The sequence below is a fragment of the Arvicanthis niloticus genome, chromosome 3 (genome assembly GCF_011762505.2).
Source record: "Arvicanthis niloticus isolate mArvNil1 chromosome 3, mArvNil1.pat.X, whole genome shotgun sequence".
Taxonomy (NCBI): domain Eukaryota; kingdom Metazoa; phylum Chordata; class Mammalia; order Rodentia; family Muridae; genus Arvicanthis; species Arvicanthis niloticus.
Window position 1 is genome coordinate 54,500,839 of NC_047660.1, and position 14,886 is coordinate 54,515,724.

At 40.1% G+C, this 14,886-nt stretch overlaps 1 protein-coding gene across 16 annotated transcripts in view; it reads left to right on the plus strand.

Annotated features, from left to right (window-relative positions):
- Nucleotides 1–14,886, plus strand: part of Hmbox1 (homeobox containing 1) — a 133,452-nt gene that overhangs the window by 89,123 nt on the left and 29,443 nt on the right. For all 16 annotated transcript variants that reach the window (XR_013109313.1, XM_076930848.1, XM_076930845.1 and 13 more), the window contains one exon: nucleotides 5,275–5,428. Coding sequence is in view for 15 of the 16 variants with exons in the window: in XM_076930848.1 (XP_076786963.1) it covers nucleotides 5,275–5,428 (154 nt within the window). In the remaining variant the exon portion in view is untranslated. The remainder of the gene's footprint in view (nucleotides 1–5,274; nucleotides 5,429–14,886) is intronic.

A 14,886-nucleotide genomic window follows, 5' to 3' on the forward strand; every position in this document is an offset into this window, starting at 1 on the left:
GGTTATTTGTATTTATAATCCAGTATCTATAGAGACAGTGTCATTCTCTGATAAGCAGACTTTCCCAGCACATCCCAAAGCCTGCTAAGTCTTATAAATAAAACAAGATGATGGAAGCTAATCACATGGACTTGATCTTGTTTCTTATGACAACATTTACAAGAAAATGCCTGTTTTCTTAAAGAACCAAGTGCTAAATTCAGTGTGTATGATGTGAGAAAAATTCCTTTATTAATTAAAATTAAGCTCCACAGTCTTCTCTTGTCTGATTCAACCATTACTACGGCAGGCAGGATTTGCTGGGCACCTGCAGGCTCATGCTACGGATCTGCAGACTTTACAGTAAACGGAGTCAGGTGGGAGGCTGGTGTACAGTGCACATGAAGTCAGTGTGCCACTCAGAAGAAAGCACCTGTCCTTTGCACATAGCATGCCAGAGCTCTGGGAAACATGCGGGACGTTGGCGAAGATGAGAAGCCGTATTCCATTTCTGTGGATAATGCTAACAACCTTTGTTTACTAGCTGATTAGTAGAGCCTCACCGAGTTCTAACCCTGTATATAAGATAATCTATAGAAGAACACTCACTGAAAACCTAAGGTTTATTAGCATATTACGAAAGCAGGCTTTTTTTTTTTTTTCTCATGAGTTTAGATTTGCCAAAACAGAGTACAAATTTTTGTTTTAGTGTGAATTCAGGTATAATGTGGAGCAGGCCTTACTGACAGCCCAGAAGTCCTGTGTTGCTGAGGGACGTTTTAAGGCTTATCCTCATTATTCCCTCAGTCTAGTTTCTGTGCATTGTCCTGTCACAAGCCTTAATTTTGAAATCATTCTTTTCTTGTATGTTCACTGCTCCCTGTCTGTCTGAATTAAAACGAAGTGTACCCGGCTTTCTAGAAGAAATCTGTATTCATTCAAAGTGCTTCATGTATTATTTTTTTCAAGTGTGTGTGTGTGTGTGTGTGTGTGTGTGTGGTGTATGCGGGGGAGGGTGGGTACACATGTATGTGGGCACCTGGAGGTCCAAGATTGATGTCAAGAATCATCCACAGTCGTTCCTCCACTTCACTCACTGAAGCAAGGTCTCTCAGCCAATCTTGAGTGCACAGATAGCGAGAGCTAGTCTTGCTATCTGGCTTGCTTTGGGGATCACCAACTTCACATTCCCAGGCTAGGTTCCTGGCAGCTAACTACCATGCCTACCTGGCTCCTTATGCTATTCTGAATGACTGCTACATTGATAAAGAAATGGATTAAGAAAAAAATACTTCAAAATTAATGTGGTATTTTTAAAATTAAGAATATTTACTCAGTTTCAGCTTTTTATACATAAGTAGTCTTGATTTCTTTCAAGGTCACTAGGTCACTATTTTTCTGGGATTTTATTCCCCCACCCCCCACTTTCCTCACTTCCCTTTTTCCTTCCTTTCTTTATTTTAATCTAAATTTATTTCTTACAGGAAGTCTAGACAGTGCAGAATATTTTTAAATGATTGATATTATTAACAGTAAATCCCAAAACCAAAAAAGAGATTTCTATTGTACGTTGGGTGTCTGTTTCCTTTTAGCCTCTTAGGATTCTCCTCTTTGTTAATTTGCATGCCTACCTGAGAGAACACACCACAGTTCTAGCCCCCCACACTGGAGCTCACTGATCTGTGTTCTCTTCTCCCCTATCTCCTCTACTCCGAAACTCTCCATCCCTTCACCAGAGCAAACATGGAGTAAGAGAACCCATGGCCTTTTCTGTTCTATTTCTGCCTTCATCTTGACCAGCTGTTAGTACACTTGGTTGTTTTGGACATTTTTCTTTTTGGAACAAAATTTATATACCTTTAAATTGGTACATTCTTATCCTAGACTCTTACTGTGTACTGTAATTCTTACTTTCTTTGGTAAAAATAGGAAATACTTTGAACCAGCCTCTGGTTATTGAGTGTTTTGCCAGCATGCATTTTTGTGCACCATTTGCAAGTCTAGTGCCCAGAGAGGATAGAAGAGGTCATCAGATCTCCTGGAACTGAAGTTACAGTTGTGAGCCGCCAGAGCAGGAGGTTCTGGAAATTAAACCTGGGTGCTCTGGAAGAACAACCAGGGCTCTTACCTACTGAGTCCCTAAACTCTTTTCATGAACCCATTGACTATAATTTAAAAAGTTTAAACTCACTGAGGATAATGGAAGAGATTTAAACCTACTAGACTTGATATAGAAGAGCCACACCCATCGGCTGCATGGAAAGGCTTACCAACATAAGTGTCATAAATTAGGATTTTTAAAATGACATAAAAATACAGTAGATGACAAGTGAAAAATGGATTACAGCTATGTGACTAATAATTGATGTTGCATCTCCACTCAGTTAAAATCTATAGCTCAATAGAAAAAGGACCAGAAACTAACAAAAGTTTGAATAACAATAGCAGAATAGAAACAAACAGAAAAGGTGCTCATTCTACTATTAGTAAAGTATATTATCTTAAAGGGACTTTTTTTGGTGCCTAATTGGAGCATTTGAATAAGTACCATGCTCATCGTTTGGGACGCTATGATGAAATAACAACTGGACATGGTTGTGATGACCTGTATTTTTGCAGCTTAGCACAGCAAAGATTTATTTCCTGTTTCTAGAAGTTAGGAATCCAGGAGAAGCATCCTCATGAGCTTTTATTCAAGCCATCAGTCAGGGCTGCAATCATTGGAACTGGATGGTCCACATGCAAGGCCATTCACATGGATGTTGGCTATCCCTATTCTTTACTGCCTTATGGCCAGAGACAGCAGTTCCTTAAGAACCCTAGCATCCATTCTCACCTAGCAACCCCTCCCCTAAGCAAGTGATCTGAAAAAGAAACCAAAGAAAGATGCCCTGGTGTTTGAGTTCAGGAGAAGACATGCTTTCACTACCACATGCTGTTGATCACACAGTCTAGTCAGGAGTACAGAATGGGAAAGCACTACACAAAGGCACAGCCACCAGGAAGCAGGGAAGGACCCATGGAGCCCTTGGAGCCTGGTTACCAATATGCCTCTGTTGGGACTATATATCTGGGTATTTATTTCTCTCTGTAAAATGGCTATAGAAGTATCCACATGATGTGTATACTTTGGCTTAAGAGTACAAGGTAGCTTCTCCCTCCACTGTCAGGCCCTCAGGTAGAACAGCAGAAGCATCTGGAAATCAGGGGAGCATCTTTGATTCTATGCAGCCTTTCTACATGGTTAGCATGTGCAGTGGATCTGACTCTTAAAGGACAGCTAAGCCAGCATTCAAGGAGATGCAGACAGACTGTACCAAGCTCCCTATGATCTAGCTTTGGACTTTGTCCGTGTCTTAGGACCTGCCCAGATCTAAGGCATAGCTTATTGTAAAACTTCATCTTCTGACCTACCCTAGGCAGTTATGGTTGTGAGAGATGATGCTGTTAAATCAACAATGCATATAAAGAGAAATTTTTATACTGGATTTATTTTGAATGTAAAATTCATGAAATTTGAGTATAGACTGGCTATATAATATGGGGGGGGCGAGGTAGGATAATTAAAGATGAGGTGAATCTGAGATATTTTAGTGCCATTTGAAGAAAAGATTTACTAATAAGGGAGAAACAGAAAGATAGTATGTTTGAAAAGGACAGTCTAGCCTTAAACCATTGGTCTCCATCCAAGAAAATACAACTAAAGATGTTGTCTTTAGGAGGGGATTTACCTAGGCCCACATTTTGCATTCCTTTAGTTCCAACTACTTGGGATGCTAAAGCAGGAGGAACTACTGAGGACAAGAGTTAAAGGTTAGCCTAAGTAACATAGTACGGAGAAAGGGTTTGCACGGGTTGTGTGTGTGTGGGGGGGGGGGGGATATGTGTATTGAAATAGTGACATTATTCATGGTGTTACTTGATGATATGATAGAAAACAGTTCCTATTATGAAGAAACACATATTCATTGTGTGAGAGTAACATGTATTCATATGTACATAAACCCCTTGAATTCTAACCTGCCTTTCCAGGACATATTATTAAGAGTTTTGGTTAGTCAGACATAGTGAAGCATGCTCATACTTCCAATACTTGAGAGGTGGAGGAAGGAGTTCTGGGCTACTTTATTCCTTGTCTCAAAAGGAAAAAAAAAAAGTTTACATTAAAGATAGTCAGAGGGAAGGTCCTGAAGACTTTAATCAGAAGAGTGATATAACTGTAATTATGTTTGAGAAAGATGAATTTAGCAGTGTGTGTAGTAAAAGAGGAGCAGAAGGCAGAGCCCTTTGGGAAAGCATGCCAATCTCTGTTCAGATCTGTGAGCTAAGTCCGTGCAAGCCTGAGACAATGTGGCCTCTCTGGTTTGAGTCTAGTCTCAAGTCCAGAACGAGCTACAGAAAAAGACATATAATAGATCAAGAATTAGCAAGTTATAACTAGTTGAAGCTATTTGAGAAAAGCTAATCTAGTGAACTGTCTCAGATTGAAGTTTTTATAGTTGAGAGGTGAAAGAATATGGGATTATTAGTAGGTAACAGACCTACAGAGACTGAATCTTGCTCACTGAAGTCTTGTAAAACGCCATCTTATTTCCTTTGCTGCTGAATTACATGACATTTTTCTTTTTGAAACAGAGTCTTGTGTAGCTGAGGTTACTTAATAGCTCTGATCCTTCTGCTTCTGACTTCCAAGTGGTGGGATTACAAATGAGCACCACATCTGTCCTAGTTAAAGGTTTCAAAAAGGGCTGAACAAGTGAAAGTCCAGTTCTTCCTATAAAGAGGTAGTTCTCATGCTTTGTGTGCAATGCATTAAAGGAACCGAGGGACACATGAAAGCACATGGGCAGGTGACGGGTATGGTGACTCTCACAGTCTTTTGAAGAAAAAGGCTTTTACCTCTTCAGGATTTTCGTTTAGTCATTTTTTTATTTGTATAGGTGTTTTGCTTACATGTATGTCTGTGAACTTTGTGTGTACAGATCCAGGAGAGGCCAGAAGAGGGCATTGGATCCCTTAGAACTGGAGTTAGAGATGGTTGTTGGCTGCCATTTAGGTGCTGGACATTGAACCCAAGGTTCAATCATTGCTCCTAACTACTAAGCCACCTCTCCAGCTCTTTGATCATGTTTCTAAAATTAAAACAATAATATTAAATATCTTGGACTTCAAGTTTCAGTGGACAAAGAAAAGCTCATACTCAGAACTCACTGTCTTGTTTTCATGGTATCTTTATAATACTGATTTTTTTTTTAATTGCAAGATTTTTGTTTAAAAACGCCTTCTTTATTCCAGGGGCTACGTTAAGTATGAGACCTGCCCCCATTCCAATAGAGGACCCTGAATGGAGACAAACACCTCCCCCAGTCTCCGCCACACCTGGAACCTTCCGGCTTCGAAGAGGGAGTAGATTTACCTGGAGAAAGGAGTGCCTAGCTGTCATGGAAAGGTAGGTGAAATACTTGGCAGTTCAGTTTTGTTTCTAAAAGATAATCTGAAGTCCAGAGTCTAGCTCTGCAGGCATTATGAAATATTAGAGCTGCTGTATTGATGAGATAAGAGAACTCATAAAACTGGAGTTAGCATTTATCCGCTTGTTTTACAACTTTGTTTTGTCTTGTGCCAGGTAACAATCTTTATAGAGTTAATATTTTAGAGTTTTTGTTGTTGCTATTAATTGTTTTTGAGACAAGGTTTCTCTGTGTAGACCTGGCTGTCTTGGAACTCACTCTGTACACCAAATTGGCCTCAAACTCACAAAAATTCTCCTGCCTCTGCCTCCCTAGTGCTGGGATTAGGGCATGCACCACCAACACCCAGCCTAGAGTTAGTATTTTTAAATGTATATTTTTCCATTATTTTGAAAAACCTCTGTGAAGCTTGTTTTTCATCAGTGTTGAACCGTAAAGGAGAACACTGAGATTCACTTTTCTGCAGAAGGACAATCTCAGTGAATGGATTCCCAAAGGTTAAAAAGTACATGTATCTGGGCAGTGGTGGCGCACGCCTTTAATCCCAGCACTTGGGAGGCAGAGGCAAGCGGATTTCTGAGTTCAAGGCCAGCCTGGTCTACAGAGTGAGTTCCAGGACAGCCAGGGCTACACAGAGAAACCCTGTCTCGAAAAACCAAAAAAAAAAAAAAAAAAAAGTACATGTAACAGAACCTGATCCATGTCTGCTTTGAGTACTTTTGACAGCTTCGTTTTTTTCTGTCTGACATGGTATTAATACATGCTTATAACATAGTGCTATATTTGGTATGTATTCCACAGTAGAACTGTCCTTAAAGGAGTCCCCACATCCCAGTATAAGTGATTATATGCAGGATTTTAATCTGACCACTAGTGTAGTATTCTGGATGAAACATTTGATGCAGATCTCAAAGTCCCAGAAACCTGATCAGGCTCTGATCAAGTTAGACACCAAAACTGTATCTTGCTTGTCTTCAAAATTAAAATTGTCCGTAGCCGGCAGTGTGTTACCCAGGGCATTTGCTATCTCTTTTTCACCTGCTTCATTGCTATTTCCCAGCACATGGACAACACTACCTGAAGGAGGACAGGCTTTACAGTGTTGGAGTTCAGATGGTGTACGTGAGGTGAATAGGTAGCCACAATGGAACTGTCAGTTATCCGTTGCTGTGAGGTGTTCTCCCTCACTCTTGACTGTAGTTAAGAGTAGACATATGATCAGTAATAAACCAGTGTCTTCCTGACTGACAACAGTAGAAGGGGAAGACTTTAGTGTTCTGGAGATCTGATTGCAATCTGCTCCTTTTCCCTCATCTGTAAAGTTTGATTCTTTCTGAAAGTTTATTTCAAATTTTCCACATAGCAGATGGGAATGAAAACAATTCCTAACTTAAATTAGTCACAGCGTTGTATATTTCTCTCTGGGTAACAGAATAAATTTTATATTGTTTTGTGCCTAGTATGGGTTTTAATTATACCAGTGATGCAGTTACTTAAATTTTTCACTAATATACCAAAGTGCATTTATCACATAACATCGGTATGAGTAAGGATTAACTGTTGAGAACATGCAAATAGTAGATGATACTGTGCAGACACTAGATGACACTCTTCATGTGTTTCAAGATTGAACCTGAAACTCAGAGCCTAGGGTTCCCTTTACTTCTGAGTTTTTCTTTCATAGAATCACACTGACTAAAGTTTAGTCAAAGGGATGTACCACATTTTTTCTTTTCGTAAGGTTCCTCTTTAGTTCTAACATATTTTTAACCTTAATTTTAATTAAATATCTGCAGCCTAGGACTGGGTATTTTCTGGCTTCATTTTCATCTTACCTGGCACAGCTAGAGAAGGTATAGCTTAGGCCTGACTGCTCAGAAATGCTGAAAGCCTTTCAAATCACCAAGTAGCAATTGTCTAGATGTCCTGCATCCTCCAGAAATGGAGCTTTGTATTCTCAGAAGTGGAACATGAAGTCACCTGGCCTTAGAGTAGCATCATGCTTTTTGGCATAGACTGAATGTTTGGATAAATACATAAGCCAAGTAAGCCTTATTCAACTATGTCAGCATAGGATAAAAGTCCAAAACCATTCCATTCCTTACTCCACACAGCAAGATAAATTTCAAATCAATTAGAGAAGTGAATTTATGTACAGAAAAGAAAACATCCTTTTATATCCTGGAAATGGGAGAAATATTTCCTAACTGAATCTCATAATCCAGAAGCAGAAATGAAATGATGGATAAATATAAGTGGAAAGAACTTCTGGGGGAAACTAAGTGAAGTAGAAAAGCATCACCCTCAATATAGAGAGTTCATAGAAGAGGTGAGACCAACAACTGCACAGAGACAAGAGTAATGGAGAAGCCCACTAAGCACATGTAAAAGCCCTAAAATGACCGTTGAAGTGGCATTTTCATCCATTGCTGTGGAAATGTAAACCAGAGCAGCTCCCATGGAAGAGAGCCGGGCTATGTCTGGCAGTTACCTCTAAATTTGCCTTTTAGAGCCGCACTCCTGTTTCTACTGACAGAAATACAGACAAAAAGAACACTGTAATATAATATCACAATACTGACAGAAGCCTGAATGTCATCAGTAGTGGTTTGGATAAAGAAGTATAAAAAAAGAAAAGGCCATTGAGATTGCTCAGCAGGTAAAGTGCATGCTGTGAAGCCTAAGTCAATCCCTGGAACCTACACCAACATGGAAGGAGAGAGACATTGCCACTAAGTTGTCCTGTGACCTCCACACACATGTACATGTACTTATAAAAAACTTCATTGAGATAGAGCTCACTTGTTTAAATGCCTTAAATGTATCTATAGTCGCATAAATGTCACCATGTTTACTTTTACAATACTGTTACTGTGCCCTCAGAACCTTAGGATCTAATGGAAGCCATTCCTTTTCTCCCACCCCTTTTAATTTTATGTAACCAGTAGTCTGTGTGTAAATGTGTCTATTCTGAACATCGTAATATTATGAGTGACTCATAGGAGGCCAGATTAGAAGGCTGTCAGAGTTAGCTATGCCTGAGTGATGAGGGCTGGATGGTAGTACAGAGACAACAGGATAACATGAATAGAAGGCATAATAACTATCAGAAAGGAGTGTGAGGAAAGACAGTAAAACTAGCTGTAGGAGGAGCATGGGACAGACAGTCCAGAGAGCATAAAAGGAGCTTAGCTGGATGATGGTCAGGCATCCAGTGAGGATGCAGTATCTGTACCACTGGAAATGGATCAGCCTGGAAAATCATTCAGCATCCCTTAGACTCCGGTTCTTATGTTTCTAAACTGAAGATTTAAGTGTAATGATAGAGTAAACAGAGTTAGACAAGATTTGATCCCCGCTCCCCAGCCAACCCCAGCCAAGAATCATTGGGAACTTAGGACCTTGGTGAATGGAGACGATGTGTGTGGCCAAGTAGTAAAATGTTCCCGGTAGTTCTTGTTGAGAGTGTTTGTCTTCAGAGGAAGTCCATTCCAGCATCAGGTAGGAGGTTACCTGAGGTGACTGTCAGAAAGTATCATGGCACTGGACATGGAAACACCATCTGTAAGCTATTTACAGCCCAAGGGTACAGGCTTGTCTGCTTACGTCTTCCGGCTTACACAGTTTCTGCCTGTTGTTGTTGTTGTTGTTGTTGTTGTTGTTATTGTTGTTATTATTATTATTATTATTATTATTATTATTATTATTATTATTTTGGTTTTTCAAGACAGGGTTTCTCTGTGTAGCCCTGGCTGTCCTGGAACTCACTCTGTAGACCAGGCTGGCCTCGAACTCAGAAATCTGCCTGCCTCTGCCTCCCAAGTGCTGGGATTAAAGGCGTGCGCCACCACTGCCTGGCTTTTTTTTTCCCCCAACTGATTGTGGCTAGAAAAAAAAAACAAAAAACAAAAACCTTTAAATCCTGCTGATTTATCTCATTTTAAATTTATGATCATGAACCTCAAAGAGGTTCTTTAATTCTGTCTACCCTTAAAATTATTTTACATTTTATTTTTGCTCTGAAAATTCAAGCTCTTTTCTTGTGGTGGCCTTGCTTCACATTTGAGTGAGAAAAAGAAATCACTTATAGGAGAGTATCCACAAACTACAGCCTGCTAACATATATGTGCAGAGACATGGGCGTGTTCACAGTTTCCCAGTACTATACCCAAAGCACCTCAATGATGCATTTCCCCAGGACTTAATTGTTTTGCTTATAGTAGATAATCATGTTCATCTATATAAAATGTTGTGAATGTTGCTTTTTTTTCTTAACTGACCTCATTGCATTCTCTGTTCTATGTGATTCATTTTTCCAAGATTGACTCCCAAAATCATTGATTATTACAAGGGGCAATATTATGTGATTCTATTTATAGAAAATATCCAGAGTAATCAAATTTGTAGAAAAAAGAACATATTTGGTACTGGCCCAGACTAGGGAAGATAGGGGTTTGGGGGCCAGAAAACAGCTGCTTTTATGCTTTTATGAATATACTAAAATCACATTTCAGATATGTAAATTGCTCTACATGTGAGTCATACCTTAACAAAAGGTCACATAGAAAAGGAAGGCATTGTTCAGTCTGCCATCAGGAGCACCCCTATTTACCCTCCACATTGATCCCACTGTGGTCCTTTTCCAAATGAGGCAACCAAGGTTCATGAAGGTTAAATGACTTCCTAAGGCTACAAATCCAGTGAACAGCTGAACTCCACGTGTCTCTCTACAGTACTAATTGTATATGAGTCCTGTTGCTTGAGATGAAAACCATTTTCATCTGGATGTACACCAGTTGCTCTTAGCACATGAATGAGGCCTTCTTAGCCTAGATCTTACATCCCTGGATTAGTATCTCTTTCAGCCTTCTGTTTATAAAAGTTTTAACAGGGAAAAGATGCAACACAAATATGAAGAATATAACTGATGTTGGACTATGGGAGCATGAGGAACACAGATTTATTCTATCTGTATAGGTTGGTCTTATTTCCTGTTGTTTGTTGTTTTAAAGATTTGTCTATTTTAATAGAGAGTTTAGAAGATATTATTAGATAATCTTTGATCTTACTAAACTTTTGCTATATATTACCAATAAGCTAGGCTTAGGTTTTTATATCCTCAAGATGGAAAATGTTATACATTTGATAGTCCTATATCTGCAGATAGTGTGAGATGAAAACTGGGACTTCCCAAAACCTGCCCTTCACTCATTCAGGTAATGAGGCAGTGTGGGGAGAGAGATCAGAAACGGCTCTCGGTGAAAAAAGAGATCGTGCAAGCTGGACTTGATTTCTGGGGCTTGCAGCCTAGGAGCCAGGCCCCAGTATACTCTCCCTAAGTGCCTTTCAGGATCTGGTATCCTGAAAAGGTGTATCGTGTGTCTGTGGCTGGAACACTGAGCATGAGGCCTGGCTACTGTTCCTACCCCTGTTTCATATCAAAGGAAGAAGATAAAAGAAGTTTCTAAACCACACCACAGGTTCTCTAACCCAGTTAAGAAAGATAGGAAAAAGCAACAGCTTTGGGGAAGCTTTGACCAGGCTCAGCAGTAACTGCAGGAGTGACTGACATTGTCTATTGAGTGGATGTATGAATGACTGGGTTTGACTGTCCAAGAAGATACAGACGAGTGTATTTGTGCATTCAGATTCTAGTGCATGTGTTTGTTGTATGGAGCAGTTTATCTTCAATATGTTTTTGTTGTTGGGTTGTTTCTGTCACGTTCATTTTCTGTAAATAGTACAAAACAAAATAAAAACCCACCAGTAAACATAGTGCCCGGGAATTATAAGGAAAATGAATTTTGTTTTTTTGACCTTTGAAATCAACAAAATAACTTTTAAGAAGTTAATTTAAAATACTTGCCCCAGAAGCCAAGGAACCAACACTGAAAACAAGCTTGAGTGTAAGTGTCTCCTTCCCCTGAAATTCAAGTATCCAAAAATAGGTTCTTGGAATAACTGCTGTCGTGAGCAAAAATAGCATTGCAGCCACAGTGTTATGGCAAACACAAATTAAATCAAAGCTCTAAACTTGGTGTCCCTGCCCTGAACCTAACGTGCGTGTAATCTGCATGTGAGACGTGTCTGACACACAGATGCATTTTACACAGTGTATTATTGCCTCCTGGGAGAATTAGTATGGAAGAGATCAATTGGCTCATAAAGCATGTTTCTGGAATGTTGTTTGAGGGTTCTGTAATTTCATTCCCTTAGTCTTTAGCATTTTGGAATTCTTCGCAGGACAGTTTGTTAGTGTAAGGTTTTGGTCAGTCTCGTGCCTGTCTCTTTTTACTTATAGTTTCAGTGAATTCCTCACCAGGCATGGACTGGAGAGTAGCATGTGCAGAGACTAAGCTCTCTAGCTGCAGACTGGTCTGGCCTGGGTACCATGAGCAGACTAACCCTGGAGAGCTGTCATCCCAGAGAATGGTCTCTGTCAGAAGTCCCTTTTCCTGCATATCCTGATAGTCTGTTAATGTTGCCTTCAGCAATCAGCTTGTGGAGAGGTCCTCTCAATGTCAGTGTTTACAGATGTATCGTAATGAACTGTCTTGAGTGTTACAGTCTCAAGTGGCAAAGACGTCATTGTTCACCTCCCACTTCATCTAGATGCTTAGAATTGCTAATTTTTTTATTACATGAGAAAACTACAAACTCATGACTTACTACTTACTTAGATAAAAATTGACTTCTCTTATTTTTAATTTTGTTCCTAAAACTTTTATTACAATCACAAAGAATGGGGCTGTTGAGATGGCTCAGTGGTTAAGAGCACTGACTGCTCTTCCAGAGGTCATGAGTTCAAATCCCAGCAACCACATGGTGGCTCACAACCATCCATAATGAGATCTGATGCCCTCATATGGGTGACTGAAGACAGCTACAGTGTACTTACATAAAATAAATAAATAAATTAAAAAAAAAAACAATCACAAAGAATATTTCATCTTTTTCATTATTCTTTTGTTGCTGAATTGAGTGAACCTGCTGAAGAAAGTATCTCTTAAGCTTCTAAATCTCAGAGGCAAGTTAGTTAACATTGAGAAAAAAAATGAGTGTTTTTAGCTCTTTACATTTAAGTTTGATTGCTTTTTAGCAAGTGGCTACATCAATAATAGTGAATTTACTAAGTGGAATGCCACAGCAAGGGGTGGTCCTGGCTCAGTAAACATGAGGGAATGTAAAGGAAGTGATGGGAAGCAGATGGGGCAGTTGTGTTATCACAATAAAGCATAAGGCAATCTGGGTCATGGTGCCAGCCTGTCATTCCAGCACGCAGGAGGCTGAAGCAGGAGGAGCCTGGAAGGCATGCCAAGTTCAGGCTAACCTACACTGTGAGGGAGACTGTCTCAAAAAACAGTAATTCTCAAGTACTAGTAATAAAGCAGAAGATGTGTGTGCAGAAAGAGGAAGATGGAAAAACATGATAAAATTTAAATTATTTGCTTTAAATGTTGAGTTTATATTTTTGTAATTTTTTCTTTTTTGTTTGGTGTCTGATGGTATAGTAATTAGGAATACATACTAGATATGTTCTAGGTATCCATAGGCAAGTCACTTGCTAAAAAATGACCATTGTAATGACCATGGGGCTGGAGAGGTGGCTCAGGAGTTAAGAACGTCTCTTTCAGAGGACTAAGGTTCCATTCTCAGCACCCAAATGGTGGGTCACACTTGTCTATAACTACATGCCAGGGTCTCTTCTGGCCTCTACGGCACTGGGCACGCATATCGTACACAGGCATACATGTAGGTAAAACACCCACACTACATAAAAATAAGTGAAAAAATTTAAAACATGATGATAGCTATCTGTATGAGTACAGTGATTTCATGACTATTAAATGTTTAAAGGGCATATGTGCTGTGTGTTTAATAGCTTGTATTCTTCCTTCCACTACATGATCAAGATAAAAAAGAAAGAAATTAGAGCCAATGAGATGGCTCAGTGATTGAAGGCCCCTACCACCAAGCCTGACAGCCTAAATGTGATCCCTGGTACTCACATAGTGAAAGGAGAGAGTCAACTCATGCAGGTTGACCTCTGACCTCCACATGCACCTTCCTCCTAAAATAAGTAAATAAAATCTAAATTACAATAATAATATATATTAATAATTTTCAGGGTGATTTTATTTAGCTGAAATTTTATGAAGTTGTCGCTTCAACCAGTTAAATTCTGCTGTGCCTTTCTTTTAAAATGAAAACAGTTCAAACAGAACATAGTGGTCTCTATGAGCTGTTCCAGGTGTATGTCAAGTTGAGACAAAATCACCTGAGCCTAGAGTTTGAAGGTATACTGGAGGACTTCATCTCTTTTTTGGTGGGGGTTGGGGATGCAAGGAGAAGCTTGCATGACCCAGATTGCCTTATCATTCACTCTCCTCTGGGGAACATTGCACACTGCTGAGGCATATTGAAAAGCTCTGGGCCGGGCGGTGGTGGCGCACGCCTTTAATCCTAGCACTTGGGAGGCAGAGGCAGGCGGATTTCTGAGTTCGAGGCCAGCCTGGTCTACAAAGTGAGTCCAGGACAGCCAAGGCTACACAGAAAAACCCTGTCTCAAAAAACTCAAAAAAAAAAAAAAAAAAAAAAAAGCTCTGGTCCTGTAGCAGCAGTGGATGGCGGGTGGGACCACAGGAGATTGGCCACCAGAACAGGGGGAAAGAAAACACTACAGAAACCCGGAAGCTGCTTCCTGTGGTTATGAGCAGGATGCTTCAGTGGGTTGAGAGAAGGCAGGCCATGCCAGTGAAGACCCCCATACTTGGGAGACCCTTCCTCAAGCCTCCGGAAATCGCGACCACCCAAAAATCACAAGAAACCATACCTGGATGCAATCAGCAGAGGTTTATTAGGGAAGGAGCCGGCGGTCAAAAACGACAAGCTCTTTAGCTCCAAGAGCAGGGTTTTTGGCCCTGTGTGGTGGGTTAAAGGGTCTTTTATAGCATGGGGTCGGGGGAGGAAGGCATTTTCACGCGCTTACACATGAATGGTTGCATTTTCGCGCGCTTAACACGATTGGTTGTTTTACAAATTTTGAACATAGCACTGGGAAGACCAAGGAAGGGGTAACCAAGAACAGTGGAACATTTCAGAGAATCCAGCCCAAATGATCTAGAGTCATGTGAGATCACTGTGCACACTCATTCTTCTCAAAAATGTGGTTTTCACCATGCTATTGTGTCCTATCCTGCCATTTCAGATTACTATCTTTACTTTTTCCAGCTATAGGGCTATGGCCCCACCTAGGTGGTAGCATCTTTATCTGTAGTCAGGAATGCCTTCCTGCCTTGGGCGAGGCTTGGGGAATGTAATCCAGCAAGTGTCCTTCACCTGGAATGTGAAGGCCTGAAATCTTATTTTCAGTTCCGAGTTCTGTAAGGTGAAAAATCTACACATATTTCATAAAATGGCCTTTATAATTTTTCAC